Below are 15,587 nucleotides of genomic sequence, written 5' to 3'. Positions count from 1 at the left end.
CCAGCCTGACTGATAAATATAAACAGGTGCACTGGGGCACACACACGGGATGAGCACAGGTAGGACGGCCTCCAGCCTGACTGTGATAAATATGAACAGGTGGACTGGGGCACACACGGGGTGAGCACAGGTAGGACGGCCTCCAGCCTTGGAGATCTTCTTTGAGGTTGGCCTTTTCGCTTTCTCATCATATCCAGTTTATTTATGTAATAATTTTGGTTAACTCTTCTGTGCATAGACCAAAGTAGCCAGAAGAGATTACTTATATTTTATTCCTGACCACTATTCAGCCCTTCTATGCAGACTCGTGCCTGAACCTTCCATTTCTCCGAAGACGTATTTTCTTTCGAGCTTTATTCTGAAATGGACGGTTCCTGTTTTTCCCCTGAAAGTTATTCCTGTCCTTGAATTTTTTTTTTTTTTTTTTTTTTTAATTTTTTGAGGAGGTACTGGGGATTGAATCCAGGACCTCCCAGGTGGGAAGCAGGAGCTCAGCTGCTGAGCCACAGCCAGTCCCTGACACGTCTTGAACGAGATGAATGTTAGGACTTCATCTGGCTGCAGGGAGCAGAAAACCCAGCCCTCAGTGGCCTCAGCTCAGGAGTCTACCTCCTCCCAGGAGGTCCGGGGATCCTCGGAGGTGCTCTCGGGACCAGGCCACCCCTGGGACGGGGCTCTCTTCCTCCCCATCACGGAACGGCTCCGATGTGGGCCCAAGGCCAGACCGGACGTGGGGAGGGACGAAGAGCAGAGAGGAGAGCCTCTCCCCCTGTGTTCTGTCACTTTACTCAGAAAGTGAAACCTCCCTTCCCTGCCTCACCGGCCAGCACTGTTCTGTGTGGCTTGCGCTTGGGGCAGGGCGGGGCGTCCTGTGTCTAGCTCTAAAGGAAAAGCAGGTAGTGGTGGGTGTTGAGGATAGGCCTGTGGGCGGACGGGCCTCAAAGCGCAGGTTTCGAGTTGCTAAGAGCGCGCGCCTTTTAATTCCTTTATTTCTAAATAAGACGAGACCTCCACATGTAGTGCCTCATTCAGTTTCTAGGATTGGAGCCCTTAATGTTACGAGGGCTGTGGACCCTGCGGCAAAGGTCAGCAAACTATGGCCACTCAGATCCAGCCCCCGGGGTACTTTTATTTTTTCCAAATGGCGCTTGTTTGTTTAAGGACATTCAGCCAAGCCCTCGGCTGCACACTTACAACGGCAGAGTTGCCTGTATAGTTGTCACAGAAATTTTGTGTGACCCACAAAGCTGAAAATACTACTCTCTGGCCCCTCGTAGAAAGAGTTCATTGGTTGCTGGCCTGGAGTGAGGCAAACAGAAGAGGAGGATGTGATGGCTCATGGTTAGTCCAGGGGAGCCCAGTCAGGCGAAGACAAAAAGCTAAGACAGATCGTTTTGGTTTATTTTATTTAATACGGAATAACGTCATAAACCAAAGACCTGGGAGCTGCGCAGGGCCTTCGGCTGCGCCTGTCACACGCAAGTCACTAAGTTCATAGTAGCCGTGGTTGTTACTAGGCAGATTACAAAGGATTCGGGGGAGGAGGAGGATTATTGCACAGGACGTGGGCTCTGTCCTCAGAGCTTGCTTCCTGCCCAGCTGGGGATGCACTGGTGACATGCAGTGTTTTTTCTAGAAAGTCATTGTGCGAGTTTCCGTGGCTGCCAAAGCAAATACCATGCCATGGGGTGGGTTGAACAATGGGGGTTTATTCACTCCCAGTTCTGAGGTTTGGAAAAAGTCTCAATCACGGTGTCATCAGGGTGATGCTTTCTCCCCAAACCTGTGGCGTCCCGGGGCTGGCTGCTGGCAATCCTCGGTCCTTAGCTGTCCCATGCCAAGGCACACGGCGGCGTCCCCTGGCCTCTCCCTTCCCTGCTGGCTTCCGTGATGCCCAGCTCCTGGCTGCTCCCACTGTGGCTCTCTCTCTGTGTCTGAATTGTCCTCTTCTAAAGGGCTCCACCAACAGGATTAAGACCCACCCTGGTTGGGCTGGGGCCACCTTAACTGACGTAGCCTCCTCAGAAGGTCCTCCTGAGAATGGGTTCCCACCCCAGGAATAGGTTAAGTTTCAGAACATGTTTTTCTGGGTTGCACAGCCCCACACCACCACAGCCCTGTTCATTTTGCCTGGTCCTTGCAACATACCCGTTCATCAGCTTATTCATTCACGTATTCAGAAGATGCCGCTGGAGTGCCTCGTAGGCACCAGGCACTGTGCTAGGCCCGTCACGGCAGAGCGCCCCACTAGAAGCTTCCCTGCCCTTGGGACGTGAATAAGAAATAGGCAGGGTGTTAGAGAGCTGAAGTGCTATGGCAAAGGACACAAAGGGTGCGACTAGGGGGTGGGGTGGAATTTCAGGCAAGAGTCGTCCAAGAGGCCCCACCGTAGTGGTATTTGAGTGAGAGGTAAGGCTCGGGGGGGGGGGGGTGCACTGCCAGGCAGGGATGGGCACGCACCGGGGTTGTCCAGGGGCTGGGGAGAGGTCCCCATGACTGCAGAAGATGTGCAAGGGGAGAGCAGTGCAAGATGAGAGCGCAGAGAAACCGGGGGCTGGCTCTCGTTGCCGTTTACACCACGTTGTTTTAAGGACTCTCGCCTTTGTTTTTCTCTGAGTGAGGGGGGAGCCACCGTAGGGGGAGAGGACTGTAAGCTGACTTGACACCTTACTAGGCTGCCCGTGGCTGTTGTGCTGAGAAAAATGGCAAGGGGATAAAGACAGAAGCAGGGAAATCACCCAGGAGTTTGTCGCGATGGTCCAGGACCGGGGTGAAAGCAGCGGAGGTCGAAAGAACAGGCCAGAGTTCGGTTAGAGTTTAAAGGGAGAGCCAGGACAATTTGCTAATGAGCCAGATAAGGAGGGTGAGAGAAAGACAGGCGTCAAGGGTGACCCCGAGGTTTTAGACAAGTGGAAGGATAGGGGAGCTTGTAGATAGAGCAGGCTGGAAGGAAACACCAGGGGCTCAGTGGTACTCATTACTTTGGAGACGTCTTGTACAGGTCCAAATGCAGGAGTCAAGTTCAGAGTCCAGGCTAGAGATGCGAGCTTGGGACTTTTATTTAGTCACGACACCAAGCGAGATCGCCAGGAGGATGTGAATTTAAGGATTGAGTCCCAGGCATCCCAGGGTTTGGAGGTGGAGGTCATGAAGCCAGCCCGAAAAGGAGGCAGCAGGTGTGTTCTGGTAGCCAAAGGAAGAAGGTGTTTCTAGGAGTGGAGTGGCCAACTCTCTTGAATGTCCTGGGTCACCTGGATCGTGTTTCAACTTCATGTGTATCCATTTCCTTTGTAGAATGAGAAGAAACCTGTGCAAATGATGTATAAGAAATCTACTTTCCTAAGGACCTACATAGGAGAAATATTCACCCAAATTCTGGTGCTTCCCTATGTTGGAAAGGAGCTGAACATGATCATCATGCTTCCAGATGAAAACACGGATCTGAAAACGGTAATGAGCATGAAGAACCTGATAATCTTTAGGGGCAGCGTTGTGCTCTGGCGGCAGAAGAACTAGGTTTGAATCTCTGCTTTGGTGATTCTCCCCACTGCCCAGTTAATTATTTTTAATCCTAGCACAACTTCCAATCCCTCACATTAACTTTCTGAAATTCAGAGGTAAGTTAAGGGTGGAGGGAAGAACTCCTGAAGTATGACAAAACCTTGATGCTTTCCAGAGGGGCCTCTTAGAGGCTCTTTGGAGAAGGCATTGCAATCTGTGCTAACTTGATCTTGACTTCTAAGGACGCTTCCTCTCCTCGTTCATTGAACCCTAGCTGCTCTGTACAGAGCAGAGATATTAGGAGAAAATAATTCTGCCTTAAAGATATTGGAAAAGCTCTAAGGACTTTGCTTTGGTTATGTTTTACTGCTTTTGTGTAAGGGTGAAGCTTTCTCAAATCAATGCCGTGCTGTGGAGAGGGTCCCTGAGCAAATCCCCGTTCCTCGGAGGTGAAAATGGCCTTTCTCACCTGATGAGGGAGTAGAAAGGTGAAGCCCGGGAGAATGGATCATGTATCAACAATGGCCCTCTCTGACTGAAACAGATCACAAAACCCTTGTAGCAGTCTCTCCCACAGAATGGTAGTACATGCTTGCATAGATGCACAAATATGTTGGGTACAGTGTTTGTCTATAGTGATAAAAAATACCCGAAGCACCCTCCCTCTTTATGGGAACGATTAATTAAATTGTGATAGAGCCTCATCATGGAATAGTGAGCTGTCAGCACTGAAATGGAGAGATTTCCAAGACATAGAGGTAAGTGGGAAAACAATTATAGAAAAATATTAATAGCTTATACTCACTAAGGAGTTACTTTGTGTAAATAGTCTAGTTAACATTTTATGTATATTAACTAAATTAACACAACCTTATACGGGGGAATGATATTACTATTATTATCCCATTTTAGATGAAACTGAGGCCCCAGGGAGGTTATGTGACTAGTTAGCTTGTTAGCAAAGAGCTGGCATATCAACCCAGGAGGCTGGCTCTGGAGTCCGCGCTCCTCCCCACTCTGCAGACTCCCTGTCCGTGACAAGATGACCAAGGAGCAACCCAGGGTGGGTGCTTGCAGGTGTGTGGAGGAAAGCCTGGAGCAATATGCACCCAAATATTAGCACTGTTCATGTTAGGAAATGGCATCAGGGCAGGGAAATTCCATCATTTTCCTTCCATACCTTGTACGATAAGCACGTTTTAGTTTTATAATTTAAACAGCAATACTAGTAAAAAAAAAAAAAAAAAAAGACGATGCGCCCCTCCAGGCGACAGTGATATCAGTGGTAAGAAGTGCCCAGACTGTTAACGAAAGAATCACAGTACCAGGTGCCAAGGGCAGTGATGGATGGGGCACAAAGAGTAGGGCTTGCAGAGGATGGGGCACTGTGGAAGGCGTCTCAGAGGATGCCTGTGGATTGTGCCTCTCAGGAGAAGGTGGCACCCATGTGGGAGAGAATGGGTGAGGAGAGTGAGCGCATGCAGAGGACTGGAAGAGGCTGGCTGCCAGGGAAGAAGAGTGTGTGACACCTAGGGGCGGGTGTGGGTGGTGAAGCCCAAGCGAGCAGAATGGCTGGAGGCCTCAGGGGCAGGGAGGTGGGTACAGCGTTTCCCAAAGATGGTTCTTTGAGTCCCCAAATTCTGCAGATGCTCCTCAAACATAGGGAGTCATTGACCAAGTAAGTGTCTCAGTTTGCTGCTGTAACAAAAGTACCGCAAACTGGGTGGCCTGAAACCATAGGCGTGAGCTGTCTCGCAGCCCTGGGAGCCAGCCCTGGGGGCCAGACGTCCTGCTCCGGGGGCCGGCAGGGCCACGCCCCTTCTGACACCTGCGGGGAAGAGCCTGCCACGCCTCTCCTGGCTTCTGGCGGTAACCTGCATTCCTCCGCCTTCCTCGGCTTCTGGCGTCATCACTCGGTCTCTGTCCCTCTTGTCATGGGAATTAGTTTGTGAATTCATATCCTTCCTCCTCTTCTGGGCAATTCAAAGATGACATTTCATCACATTCAAGGCTCCGACAAGCCCCACGGAAAGAAACTTGTAAAATTTGCATTGATGAGCGTTTTCCCAGCACATTTGCCCACACGCCCTCCTTCTCCCAGCTGTGCTCAGTGAAGATAGTGTTCTGAGCGGTGAACACAGCGGGAATGTGCTTGTCCTGGGGAGGCCCAGGGTGGGGCTGAGCCAGGGCAGAGCTCAGTGCCCTGCTGTACAGCTTAGCTGGGTTAGAGAAGCAATTGTCTTCTCGGAGCCTGGTTCTTCCTGTGGAGAATGGGGAGAGGATCTGCCTCTGAGAGGCGTTAAAGGACTAAAGGACGTGGTCATTTTAGTTTCCCAGGCTGCTCAGAGCAGATACCATGGCTTAAACAATGGGGATCTGTTGGCTTGCAGTGTGAGGCCAGGAAAATGTCCAAATCAAGGCATTATCAAGGTGATACCTTCTTCCCAGCGACTGGCTGTTGGGGATCCTGGGCTCCTCTCTCACATGGCAGAGCACATGGTGGTACTCGCTGGTCTCTCCCTTCTCTTCTGGGTTTCGTTGCTCTCTGCTTCTTGCTCCTGTGGCTTTCTCCTTCTCTTTCTCTGTATTCATTCTGCTTATGCAGGACTCCCTTAGTGGGATCAAGACCTGTCCTGAATGAGGTGGACCTCACCTGAACTGAAGAGCCTCAGCAGAGGGTCCTACTTAGAATGGGTTCACACCCAAGGGAATGGATTAAGTTTAAGAACATGTTTTTCTGGGGTATATACAGCTTCAAACCACCATGCTCCACCCTGTGGACCCCCAGAAGACATGTTCTTTCTATATGCAAAATGCATTCATTCCGTCACAAGATCCCCAAAGCCTCAAGTCATTTCTGTAACTATGCTAAGTACAATTTCTCCTTGAAACTGCTTATAGGTGTGGTCTGTCCCACTTCATTTGTGGACATGTGAAACCGAGAGGACAAGACATCTGCTTGCAACATACAATGGAGGGACAGGCCTAGGATACACATTCCCATAGGGAGAAATTGGAAGGAAAACAGGCGTCACAGGTCCCAAACGATTCTGAAACCCTGCACGGTACACCCCACTGGATGACAAGGTCTGAGAGTCACCTGTGGAACAATATTCTGTCCTGCTGACCTGCTGGAGCGGCAGCACCACCCTTTCCAAGTGCTCGTGCAGCCCTACCCTTTCCCATGGTCTCCCCAAACACCCGGGGGGGACGGCACCACTTCTGCAAGCATCAGGATGGCAGCTAGACTCTGCAATCCCCGGCTCATAAGCTGCACTCTCTGAGAACAATGGGTGGCAGCACTCTTCCTGAACAGTGGAGTGAAGAGCTTGCCTTCTCCAAGCACTGGGGCAGACTCACCTTTTCCACATAAATAGGGACCCACTCTCTTGGCCTGAGAAGTTGTCTATGATCCAGACCTCAGCTTCTGCCTTTAAAGTCATTTTCCCTCCTGCCTGTCCCTTTTCTGTCCCTTTGAGTCTAGGCCAGCAGGGATTCCCTGCATACAGATCTTGCACAAAACTTGTCGGTTTTGCGTGTAGTACACCAGGGTCCAAACCATCAGAAAGTAGGACATTCCACAGATCCTTCCTGGATAACTGCATTTCCAGTCCTGACTTGCACTGAGATGGCTGACCGGGGCCATGTTCAGTTAAACCCTCACGTGGGACACTGTTCTCTGGGGATTTGCTTTCTGAAATCTCAGAATTGTCCAAAAGTCAGTTTCTGGTTTCCTTGTGCCCAGGAGTTCAGTTCTCAGCTTATCCCTTTCCTCTCACATTTTACTCTAAGCTGCAAGGAGAAACCAGGCTGCACTTTCCACACTTAGCCTGGAGAGCTCCTCAGCTGAATATCCAAGCTCATCACTCGCAAGTTCTGCCTTCCATCTGACAACCAGCACTCAATTTTGCCAAGTTCTTTGCCACTTTAAAAGAAGGGTCACCTTTCCTCCAGTTCCCAGCAACACACTCATCATTTTCTTCTAGGGCCTCAGTGGAAGTGCCTTTAGCTTCCATATTTCTACCAGCAGTCCCTTCAAAGGCACCTAGGGCTGTTCTACCGAACAGCTCATTTATTGTTTGGTATTTGCAACAGCAGCACCCCTCACTCCTGGTATCCAAATCTCTCTTGGTTTCCTAGGCTGCTCAGCAGAACCTGCTGATGGGTTTGGTGGGAAGGAGGGTGGGGAAAGAGAAGGCCGGGTCTGAGATGTCCTGCCCTTCACATGACTTCACGAGGCCACAGTGCCACACGGGAAGAGGATGGAGGTTTTCACATCAGTGTAGTCTAGGCTGGGTCTCGGGCAAGTCCGGTTTGACTGCAGTTCTGGAATTGAACTGTCAAGGCATAGAGTGTGAAACTGTTGAGTCGAATGGTGTAGCATTCCTGGGCTCTCCTCTAGAACTATGCTGTCCAAGGTGGCAGCCACCGGCCACACGGGGCTCCTTGGATTTAAGTTAATGCAGAGCAAATGAAATAGAAAACGCGGGTCTTCACTTGCACTACCCACGTTTTAAGTGCTGCAAAGCCACAACCGGCCAGTGGCTACCACACTGGACAGAGCGGGCGCAGGCCTTCACCACGACAGCAGGAAGTTCTGTTGGGAAGTACCGTCCTAGAGCTTCACAGTCTCCCACTCTCTTCTCCCAGGTGGAAGAAGCACTCACGTATGAGAAGTTCATGGAATGGACAAAGGCAGACATGATGGACAAGGAAGAGGTGGAGGTTTTCCTTCCTAGATTCAAACTGGAGGAAAGTTACGACATGGCGGGCGTCCTTCGCCACCTGGGCATGACCGATGCCTTTGACCAGGCCAGGGCAGACTTTTCCGGAATGTCATCCAAGAGAAGCCTGTATCTGTCCAAGGTGGTGCACAAGTCCTACGTGGAGGTCAACGAGGAAGGCACCGAGGCGGCGGCCGCCACTGCCGCCGTCATGATGATGCGCTGCATCAGGATCGTCCCCAGGTTCTGTGCTGACCACCCCTTCCTTTTCTTCATCGAGCACAGCAAGACCAAGAGCATTCTCTTCTGCGGCCGGGTGTCCTCTCCGTGAGGGAATATGGCTCCTTGGAGAGAGCCCCCCCTCCTTTCTCCTCCTGGCTTACCTCCTCTCTGCCCCTTACCAGCGTGCCTGCACCCCAAGTGACCTTATTAGTGTAATGGTGAAAATTCAGAAATAAAGGCTGGAATTGGCAACTCCATGTTCGGACTTCTGTGTGCCTGTGTGCTTCCATGTTCCGTGTTTCTCTAGAATCCAGAACCAGCATTCTATGGAGGCCTCTGGTCACTGGCAGGGCTAGCACTGCTGCTTAGCCAAACCCCTCAGCTTGGAGAGACTTGCGAGCTGTGCTCCCCCTCTACACACACATACTCTCTCTCAGGGATTTATGGTAGTTTGAGGCTTTTAAAAAAAATTTAATTTAATTTAATTTTGTTTATTTCTCTCCCCTTCCTGCCCCACCCCAGTTGTCTGTTCTCTGTGTGTATTTGCTGCGTGTTCTTTCTGTCCGTTTCTGTTCTTGTCAGTGGCACAGGAATCTGTGTTTCTTTTTGTTGCATCATCTTGTTGTGTCAGCTCTCCGTGTGGGCAGTGCCACTCCTGGGCAGGCTGAACTTTCTTTTGCACTGGGCGGCTCTCCTTATGGGGCGCACTCCTTGCGCGTGGGACTCCCCTATGCGGGGGACACCCCTACGTGGCAGGGCACTCCTTGTGCGCATCAGCACTGCGCATGGGCCAGCTCCACAAGGGTCAAGAAGGCCCAGGGTTTGAACCGCGGACCTCCCATGTGGTAGACGGATGCCCCAGTCACTGGGCCAAGTCTGCCACCAGCACAAGTACATTATGGATAGTTTTTTGTTTTTTTTTAACTGGCAAAGCCAAATAGAAAGCGCTTTACAAATACTTTATTTCCATAGCAACCTTTTGAGATAGATATAATTTCTATTGTTCTTTTTAATCTGTAGACAGAACTTTGGATATGTTTTCTTCTCATCCTTAGAAAAGTGTTCCCAATCTCATTAAAAATTCTTTTTTATGGTTATTTAGACACATTTTTGGAATGTCAAGGATAATTACTGTTACTAATTTCCTTGAAACTCACAACTATAAAATCATACACATGCAAAGAGAAGTGCACTTTGAAGGAAAGCTTAATTAAAGGGAGTAAAGCTTGGATTTGCTTTCCATGTTGTATTAGTCAGCCAAAGGGGTACTGGTGCAAAATACCAGAAATCTGTTGGCTCTTATAAAGGATATTTATTTTGGGTAGGAGCTTACAGATACCAGGCCATAGAGCATAAGTTACTTCCCTCACCAAAGTCTATTTCTACATGTTGGAGCAAGATGGCTGCCGATGTCTGTCAGGGTTCAGGCTTCCTGGGTTCCTCTCTTCCCAGGTCTTGCTTCTCTCCAGGTTCAGGTCCTCTGAAAATGGCTCTGTCTCTCTCCCCACAGTGTCTGCTGTGTCTAAGGAGCCATCTTTATTCTTCTGTGTTCTTCTCCTGGCTCAGGGCCTCTCTTCCTGGGGCTGGCTTCTCTTTCCTCTGTGTGCTTACTTTCTGGGGCTCCAGCTCAAGACTTCAGCATCAGACTCCAACATCAAAACCTCCATCTTGGCCAGAAGGTATGGCCGCAGGCGGCACTGCCCCAGAGACCCCCGCCATTTTCCCCAGTAAGCGGGCCCGGCCTGTGGAGGAGGGTGGCGTGCAGATCCCCTTTGCTTGGCTTTCGGAGCACGCCAAGGCCCCGACTAAGGGGTCCGCGTGAACTGCAGGCTTTGACCTGTATAGTGCCCATGATTATACAATACCACCCATGGAGAAAGCCCTTGTGAAAACAGACGTTCAGATAGCCCTTCCTTCTGGATGTCAGGGAAGAGTAGCTCCACGTTCTGGCTTGGCTGCAAAACACTCCACAGATGTAGGAGCTGGTGTCATAGATGAAGATTATAGAGGAAATGTTGGTGTTATGCTTTTTAATTTTGGCAGAGAAAAGTTTGAAGTGAAAAAGGGTGATCGAATTGCACAGCTGATTTGTGAACAAACTTTTTATCCAGAAATAGAGGAAGTTCAGGTTTTGGATGTCACTGAAAGGGTTTCAGGAGGTTTTGGGTCTACTAGAAAGAATTAAAATGTATGCCAACAGCATACTTCTTTCCTTAAAAATAATGCTTCACTTAAAGTGTTTTGGTGTTTGTATGACTATAAACCTATTAAACTTTAACTTCTAAAAACATTTGGTTTTCTTATGGTCAAGGAAAGGGCACCTCTGGTGGGATCACAAATTTTTTTGTGTTTTTCTACTTATTGTATGTAAATCTGCTTTGTGGTGTCTTTTTTTTTTTGTCATTCAAGTAGGTTTATTTTTAAATTTTTAAATTTTTATTCATTTTTTAAAAAATATTACATTCAAAAAATATGAAGTCCCATTCAACCCCACCGCCCCCACCCCCCATTCCCCCACAGCACCACTCTCTCCCATCATCATGACACATCCATTGCATTTGGTAAGTACATCTCTGGGCATCGCTGCACCTCATAGTTAATGGTCCACTCTCCCACGTTCCATCCAGTGGGCCCTGGGGGGATCTACATTGTCCCGTAATTGTCCGTGAAGCATCACCCAGGACAACTCCAAGTCCCGAAAACGCCTCCACATCTCATCTCTTCCTCCCATTCCCCACACCCAGCAGCCACTATGGCCACCCTTCCCACACCAATGCCACATTTTCTCTGTGGATATTGGATTGGTTGTGTCCATTGCACATCTATGTCAAGAGGGGGCTTAGATTACACATGGATACTGGATGCAATCCTCCTGCTTTCAGTTGTAGGCACTCTAGGCTCCATGGTGTGGTGGTTGACATTCTTCAACTCCATGTTAGCTGAGTGGGATAAGTCCAATAAACCAGAGTGTAGGAGTTGAAGTCTGTTGAAGTTCAAGGCGTGACTATCATATTGTCAGTCCAGAGATTCAAATCCCCTAAATATATCTTAAACCCCAACACCAACTACAATTCCAGTAAAGTAGCATGAAAGTCTTGTGAAAAGAGATCCCATCTGAGTCCAGTTCCATCATGCAGAAACACCGGCTCCAAAGAAGGGCCAACTGACATGGCAGTGAACCCCATCTGCCATGACCATAGAACCCTTGGGTCTCTTTAGCCCTCAAAAGAACCAATACCTGGGGTTGTATCTACTTTATCTTTCTCTGAGACTCTGCTCAGGTGTGCATAAGGGCAATTCTTCTGATAATCTCCAGACTCTTTTAGAGACTCATAGCCATATAAACTCATTTCTCCTTTCCATTTCCTCCTTACATTAAGTCAAACAGCATTTTAAAGTCATGTTATTATAGGTAGACAGGGATATTCTGCTGATCCACGTTGAACCTTTAATTCAAGGTCATTTTCTAGTTGCATCTTCAGCTGGTATTTGGTAGTGATCCCTCAGTGCCAGGGAGGCTTATCCCCGGGTGTCATGTCCCATGCTGGGGGGAATGCACTGCATCTACATACTGAGTTTGGTTTCGAGACTGGCCACATTTGGTTCATTTTATGTATAAATATAGATCTATTGGAAAATGTGTATTATTTAATTCACTAAATGCTATCCCATCAGCAACTTATTTTCCTTTGCTTTATAAATCATAAAAAATGCCTTTTATTCAGTAAACTTGAATTTGTACAGATACAAATTATTGCATAAACTGAACTAAAAGATAATAAAAAGCAGAGGTTAAAGTTAAAAACAAAACAAAACAAAACCTCCATCTCTGTCCTTAGCCATGTCTTTTATCTGTGATAAACACCCTAGTGACATGGCCCACTCAAAGCCCTAGTCATAACTTGATCATGCCTGGGTACAGACCAGTTTATAAATATAATCCAATATCATTTTTAGAATTCATAACTATATCAAACTGCTACACATGTCATTTAGAGACTTTCCAGAAGGATGGTGTCAGCCATCAGCGGTGGTGAATCTTTTCTGTTGAAGGTTGTTCACACAAATCCCAATGCAACCTTTGCAAATCTGAAAACACTATAACTTTATGCACCTCTCTGGTAAAACTTACCCTTTCTTAATAAATAAAACCCAGAACCTCCTAGTTCATCACTTAAAATGCGCTCTCTTAGTGGTCGTGGTAGATGGAACCATATCCCTAACAAGGACATGTCCAAGTCCTACCCCTAGTCCAGTGGATGTGAGCTCATTTGTAAAGAGGACCTTCCAAGATTGTTTTTGGACAAGGACAAACTGAACCAGCATGGGCCTTAATCCAATAAGACTGGAGTCCTTAGAAGCAAAGGAAATTTTGACCCAGAAGTACCAGCCAGAGGAAACAAATGGCCATGTGACAGAAACAGAGACTGCCAGCCACCACCAGAACTCTACAGACTGGAAGAGGGCATAGCCTGCCAGCACCTTGACTGTGGACTTCCAGCCTCCCAGTGGAGCCAGTACATTTCTGTAGTTCAAGCTGTTTTGTTATAGCAGCCCTGACAAACTAAGACAGTGGTCAAGGGCAGATTGAGATTTACTTTCTCCAGGATCTCTTATTAGTGCTACCGCACCCCTGCCAACCCCAGATCTCTGTGGAAGGTAGTTCCCTGCTGGAGCCCTGGCTTTGGACACACTGCTGCAGCTAGATGCACTCAAATGTGAATTCACGAAAAGATGAATCCTGTTTTACCCATTTTACTAGTTTATAATTCTTTATGGTAATCATGCCCTGTGCAAATAATGAATGTGGTTTCTATCTCCTGCCGGACCTGACTGATGTAATTGCTCATGCATCTCCTACTCTATCAGAAAAGACATGGCAGAGGCTTACAATGCAGTGTGAAGCCCTACCAAACCTTCCCTGGCTTAATTTAATGCTTAATAAAAATACTTCTTTCAACATGAAAAACTTCTTTACCAAAATTCGAACAGCCATTTTATTTTATTTTTAAGGAAGCTTTAGATTCCATAAATGATACATTGAAAATATAGGGGGATTCCCATATACCCTGTCCCCTCCCTCTCCCACACTTTCTCCCATTAACAACATCTTTCATTAGGGTGGTACATTAGTTACAATCGATGAACACATATTGAAGCATTGCTACTAACCATGATCAATAGTTTATGATAGGTTATACTCTGTATTGCACGTTTTTATAGGTTTGAAAAGTGTATAACATCCTGTATCCATCATTGCAATGTCATTCAGAACAATTCCAATGTCCCAATAGCCATTTTGCAGAAATGAAAAAACCAACCCTCAAATTCATTTTGTTTTTTGTTTCCTGAGATGCTGAAACAAATACCATGAAATGGGTTGGGTGAAACAATGGAAATTTATTCACCCATGGTTCAAGGCTGAGAAAAGTCCAAATCAAAGGGTCATTTTGGCAGTTTGGTATTGTTTATGAAATCCAAAGATAGATAGATACTAGATTGTGATTGTAAACTGGTCTGTTCCTCTGGGCATATAAGGGGCTTCACTTCTACTTGATTAAATTATGATTAGGGCACTGGCTTTCTGTGCAGGGATGCTTTCTCTTCTTTTTTACCAGGAGGCCCCAGGGATTGAGCCAGATCCTCCCATATGGTAGGCAGAAACCCTATCACTTGGGCCACATCTGCTTCTTGCCATTTCTTCTTAATTATTTGCTTTCATTTTGGTAATAATCTAAACAGTTTTGTATAAGCATCCTTTGGATTATCTAGATGAACACTTCATAGCTGAGAAATCTATTTGAATTTAGGATTGTGCTGGTATTAAGTGGCACTTATTTGATCGTGGCAGGTTAATGAAAAAGGACAGAAGTAGATACATAAGTGATTCATTTGCTCTTTTTTAATTTTGTTAAACTTTTTTAAAAAAGATACATAAATAACACAAAATGTTACAAGAAAAAATATAAGAGGTTCCCATATACCCCACTCCCCGCACCCCCCACTCCTCCCACATCAACAACTTCTTTCATTAGTGTGGTGCATTCATTGCATTTGATGAGCTCATTTTGGAGCATTGCTACACAGCATGGATTATAGTTTATGTTGTAGTTGATATTCTCCCAGTCCATTCAGTGGGTTGTGGCAGGACATATAATATCCTGGATCTGTCCCTGCAATATCATTCAAGGCAAAGCCAAGTCCCCAAAATGCCCTAATATCACATCTCTTTTTCCATCTCCTTGCCTTCAGCAACTTCCATGGCCACTGTCTCCACATCAAAGATATAATTTCTTCCATTGCTAGAGTCACAGTAATTCTAGAGTAGAATACCAGTAAGGCCACTCTAATCCATATTTTATTCCTCCATCCTGAGGACCATGGGTGATGTCTACTCCACCTCTAAATCGAGAGGGGCCTTAGATCCCACATGGATGATGGATGAAATTCTTCTGCTTGCAGCTGTCCACTCTCTTGGTTCCTTGATGTCATGGTTGACCATCCTCACCTCCCTATTAGCTGACTTGGGTACGTCCAACGAACTGGAGAGTAGGTGTTGCAACTCTGCTAAGGCTCAGGGCCCAGCTGGCACATAGATAGTCCAGAGATTCAAGTCTACTGAGCACACCAATCCCAGTGCCAACCACAGGTTCAGTAAAAGTGACAGAAGAGGCATGTGTCGAGAGGTCACATTTGAGTCCAACTCCATCACACTCAGGAGCACAAATTCCAAAGTTTAAGGTGGGACCTTCCTTTCACTTCTGCCTACCTTAAGACTATAAGAACTAATCCCAATATGCTCTTTTTTTTCTTTAAAATATATGTATTTTTTATTTTTTAAAAGATACTTAGATTACATAAATGTTACACGAAAAATATAGGGACTCCCATATGCCCCACTCCCCACACTTCCCACACTCTCCCACATAAACAACATCCTTCATTACTGTGGCACACTCATTGCAATTGATAAACGCAGCCTGGGGCATTGCCACTGAGCATGGACCATAGTTCACATTATAGTTTATACTCTCTCCCACACAATTCTGCATGTTATGGGAAGATATAAAGTGGCCTCTGTCTGTCATTGCAATGCCATTCAGGATGATTCTCAAGTCCAGAAAAGGCCCCCGTGTTACA

The 15,587-nt window shown here is 47.1% G+C and overlaps 1 protein-coding gene and 1 pseudogene across 3 annotated transcripts in view; both read left to right on the top strand.

The window, feature by feature from the left end:
* Nucleotides 1-8,704, top strand: part of SERPINB6 (serpin family B member 6) — a 40,717-nt gene extending 32,013 nt beyond the window's left edge. For all 3 annotated transcript variants that reach the window (XM_058285173.1, XM_058285174.2, XM_058285172.2), the window contains exons 6-7: nt 3,295-3,450; nt 8,152-8,704. In XM_058285173.1, the coding sequence (XP_058141156.1) occupies nt 3,295-3,450; nt 8,152-8,556 (561 nt within the window). In that variant the 3' untranslated portion in view covers nt 8,557-8,704. The remainder of the gene's footprint in view (nt 1-3,294; nt 3,451-8,151) is intronic.
* Nucleotides 8,705-9,386: 682 nt separating this feature from the next.
* Nucleotides 9,387-10,772, top strand: LOC101425885 (deoxyuridine 5'-triphosphate nucleotidohydrolase pseudogene; annotated as a pseudogene).
* The last annotated feature ends 4,815 nt before the right edge of the window (nt 10,773-15,587 follow it).

This window comes from Dasypus novemcinctus, chromosome 22, assembly GCF_030445035.2.
Source record: "Dasypus novemcinctus isolate mDasNov1 chromosome 22, mDasNov1.1.hap2, whole genome shotgun sequence".
NCBI lineage: Eukaryota > Metazoa > Chordata > Mammalia > Cingulata > Dasypodidae > Dasypus > Dasypus novemcinctus.
The sequence above is the reverse complement of the archived record's forward strand: the minus strand, read 5'-3'. Positions and strand labels throughout refer to the sequence as shown.